The sequence below is a fragment of the Gavialis gangeticus genome, unplaced genomic scaffold (genome assembly GCF_001723915.1).
Source record: "Gavialis gangeticus isolate Ggan-Ray unplaced genomic scaffold, GavGan_comp1, whole genome shotgun sequence".
NCBI lineage: Eukaryota > Metazoa > Chordata > Crocodylia > Gavialidae > Gavialis > Gavialis gangeticus.
Genome location: NW_017729014.1, coordinates 9167020 through 9170933, shown reverse-complemented (window position 1 = coordinate 9170933; position 3914 = coordinate 9167020). Strand labels below are relative to the sequence as shown.

Below are 3914 nucleotides of genomic sequence, written 5' to 3'. Positions count from 1 at the left end.
CGGTTCAGATTCAGAGATTCAGCCACTAAATCAGGCCGAATCTTCACTGAATTGAATCAGGGACCAAAGCTTCGCACAGCCCTGCTTTCCAATAATAAAGATTGTGCATTTGACACTGGGTAATTATGTGACTGATGAGCTGGCCTTGCTCTTTAAATTATTTTGGATTTGAAATGCTAACTGGAATTCACAAGTCATAAACATAGGCTTTGGTCAACAAAGTAGTTAAGACAGAAAACAAAGAAGAAACTGTGGATTTAGAAGCTGGAATTTGTCAGAAGTCACTTTTCTTATATGATTCATACTTTAAAGTGATGACAATATTAAGGCTGAAATCCATGATGAACAATCAGCTCAGCAATTGTATACAGGGTTTAATACAGTCTTCTCTATGGACGGTCAGTCCCTTTCTTTAGATTCACATGGGATTACTTTCCTGAGCAGGGAGTTTCGATATTTCTTGGAGCCAATTATATTTCAATAATTAAAATAAGCAGATAAAAACTAGAAAAACATAAAATTAAATATCCTTATACTTCCTCTTTGTTTATAAAGAACCATTTTTATACTAAATGAAAAGTCACCCTCCATACACGTGCTTTGACAGGGAGAGATCGTCCTCACAACTACAGTAGATTCAACTACTGCAGGACTTTAAAAAGTCACATTTATAACAATGGTGTTAATCAAGACAGCAATTACAGGGCATGAAGTACTACCCACAACTGCTCTGGAAAAATCTTTGGTCCAAAACACAAAACTAATCTGATTTCAGATTGGGTCTATTCAATCTTCTTAAAAAGGACCAATCCCACTCTAAAAGTGTTTCTAACTAAGCAGATTTCTATTACTGTCCATAATTGTTCCACATTTCCAGAAATATCTAGCAGAGCAACAGATTAGGAATCAGCATTTCTGGGTTCTGTGCTTCCTTCCTTCACTTATTCTGTTTACGTGCTTCAGACACCGTAACAATGACCATGGGGACTGCCTGACAGCACAACACTGGTTTTATGTAGGGTATGGGGGTTGGCTCAGACACTGAGCATACATCACTCTCTGATCACTTGAACCCACTTCAGCACTCGTTTTTTTTATTTCTCTCTCCAAATTTTTTTAATGAACTACTTTTGAAAATGTTTTCAGGCATCCAAACTGACTGAATGTAACTCTTAGTTTGAAGAGCCTGTTCTCTACATAGTAACAACTTGTCAATAACAGTAATTGTTTTCCACTAGGAATTTTCAATAAATTGAGTTTTACATGAGACTCATATGCCAGTTTTGCCAACTCATGATTTTTTTGCTAGTTTTGTGATAGTTGCTGGTTTGTTTGGACTTTTTTTGAAGCCCCAGCTCCAGCAATTTTTATTGATCCTGTAAGAATTTCTGTAAGTGTTTTTAGCTCTTGTGGTTGTAGAAAAAAACCAGGAAAAGGTTATCTGATTATATTCAACCCCCTAAATATATTAACATTTAATTATGATTCTTAAGCCAATCTAATAATTTTGGGGGGCTGGATCATTGTTTTTCAATGCATGGTGCTAGCAATACTGTATGACTATTCCAAGCTTTCTTTCCTTTACAACTAGGAAAGTCACAGTCATACAGTATTGCTAAACATACAGTATTGCTAACACCAAAACCTCTACCAAGCTTTCCTAGTTAGAGTGTTTAAATCACAACAGTGAAATGCATTTGGACCCACCACTCTTTTGAGGGACGATTTTGTTGCTGTTGTGCATGTACCGCTGTCACCTGCTGACGTTTGTAGTTTGAATCTTGTTCCCAAAGCTCCGCGGTTTGTCAAGGTGATGGTCCGTGAAATTGTCTCTCCCACCACATGAGTGCCAAAGTCAATGAGCTCTTTATCTAGTGCCAGCTGTAAGGAGAAAAACTATAATTACTGCTGTCCTAGATAGTTGGTAATGTCAATTAAATGAACATCTACCATTTCGAGCATAAGACTTAAAAGTTCTTATTAACATTTCAAAGACAATGTCAAATAATGACACAAATTATGGGCACTCTTCTGTCTTTTGTATAGAATCTAACTCATTTGAACAACAAATTCTTATTAAAGCAAGCAACCTCCCTTTCTCTCCGTTATATGACACCAGAAACAGTGGGCCAAATACTGTGACTGATTACACCAGCTTGTAAATATGGGGTAACTCCACTGAAATTAAGGGAATTATTCTGAATTTATACAATGATGTAAATACAGTGCAGTATTTAGTCCTGTTGTTCCTCTTTTATCACACAAACGTGAATCATCTTGCTGGTACAATGTTTGTAAAGAACAGAGTCTAATGTCTTGCATCAACTGAAGATCCATTTATAACAGATCCTATTTTGTTACTTGGTATAGAGTGGTTTTACCCCTACATTAACTGATTAATACAGATTGAATTTCCACTAACGTTGTACTTAAATTGTGGGTCAGAAGAGGCATATGAAATAATTTCAAGTATACAGGTAGGGAAGATGACTTCATTTGTGGAGCTTGTTACTTGGCCATTTGCTAGTGGACCACAGTGAGCTGATTCCCTCTCACTTTTAAGATATGCAGAATAACATTCACTTCATACAATATACACACTATTGGTTAAAATTTAAAGTTTCTAGTTCATAACTTTTTCTTTCTTCTTACTGAGCTTTATCTAACAGGAATGGAAACAATACCAGTTTGCAAGAGGCAACTTTAAAGGAAGCAAGCACAAAGCAAAGAACCACAATATACAATATACAAAGGAAATATCCATAGTGTATCTCAGACAACAAGGAATGTAAACATGTGAAACAGAAAATGTCTACACTTGTTATGGCCCGGGGCAGGGGGAATCACTGAATCCAAGATAGAAGAGATCTGATCATTTGGTATTGCAAAGTCAATACTCAAAGTTATATGTAAAATACTTCACGATCATGCAAATATTTTCTTGCAGGTATTTTGTGCTACTAAATTTGATATTTAAGTAGCAAATATGTAGCAACTGATTTATTAGGCAAATTATTTACTGGCAATTTGCTGCCAAGTCAGGGAGAGCTGCTAGGTCAAGCAGTGAAGCAATATTTAATACAGATATTCATTCCCCAGAAAAAAAAATCAGCAAGTTTTAAACTTTTAAAATAGTTTTAAATGAAAAGGGGAGATGGTGGGATCTAAGGGTGTTTTGTCTGTTTGGAAAACAGCCAAGAAACATGTTCCTTGAGAACTTTTGCTGAAGAAAAGCAACAGACACAGTGCACTTGTACAAATCAAAGTTTCTGCCAGCAAATTGTCTGTTCCATAGCATAATACATGAACTGTGCAAAACAGTGGTGCGGATCCTGAAGGTGTAATAGCTGCTCCTCTGACAGTCTGTCAAAGCCTTGGAGTGCTTGCTTTTAAGACTGTAATGCAGTGTTCATCTTGATTTTCCTTAGCAATTCGGCAAAGCAGTTGAGGACAGGATCAAGCTTTGGTATACAAGGTCCGCGTCTACACGAGACACTGACTGTGCAGTTGTTACTGTACAGTAGCATCGTCAAATGGCTTTTCTGTGATGCTGACTGCGCAGTAGTTCATTACCAAAAAACAAACAAAAAAAGCCTCACACTCTTTGGGAGTAGCAGGGAGGCTCTGGGGACCAGCCCTGGCCACCTAGTACCCCCACTGCCCCATTGTGGGGGTGCGGCTGGGGTTTGCAGGGTCCCTGTCAGGCAGCTGGGGCCACTGCAGCTCTCACACAGGTCCCATGCTGCACAGGGGAGCTCTGCTACAAGGCCCCAATGACTCCGACAGCAGCTGCTACTGCTGGTGAGTGTGGCGCTTTTTTTCTTTTTTTCAATTGCTGGGGTGCTGAGGCCAGGCAGGTTAGCGACTGGGGAGGTTTGGGGGGGCAGGCAGGGGAATGGGTGGGGAAGCCATTG

General features: G+C 38.7%; 1 protein-coding gene across 1 annotated transcript in view; it reads right to left on the bottom strand.

Annotated features, from left to right (window-relative positions):
* Positions 1 to 3914, bottom strand: part of CFAP74 (cilia and flagella associated protein 74) — a 135645-nt gene that overhangs the window by 65755 nt on the left and 65976 nt on the right. The window contains exon 16 of the mRNA XM_019511690.1: positions 1708 to 1881. Within this exon, the coding sequence (XP_019367235.1) occupies positions 1708 to 1881 (174 nt within the window). The remainder of the gene's footprint in view (positions 1 to 1707; positions 1882 to 3914) is intronic.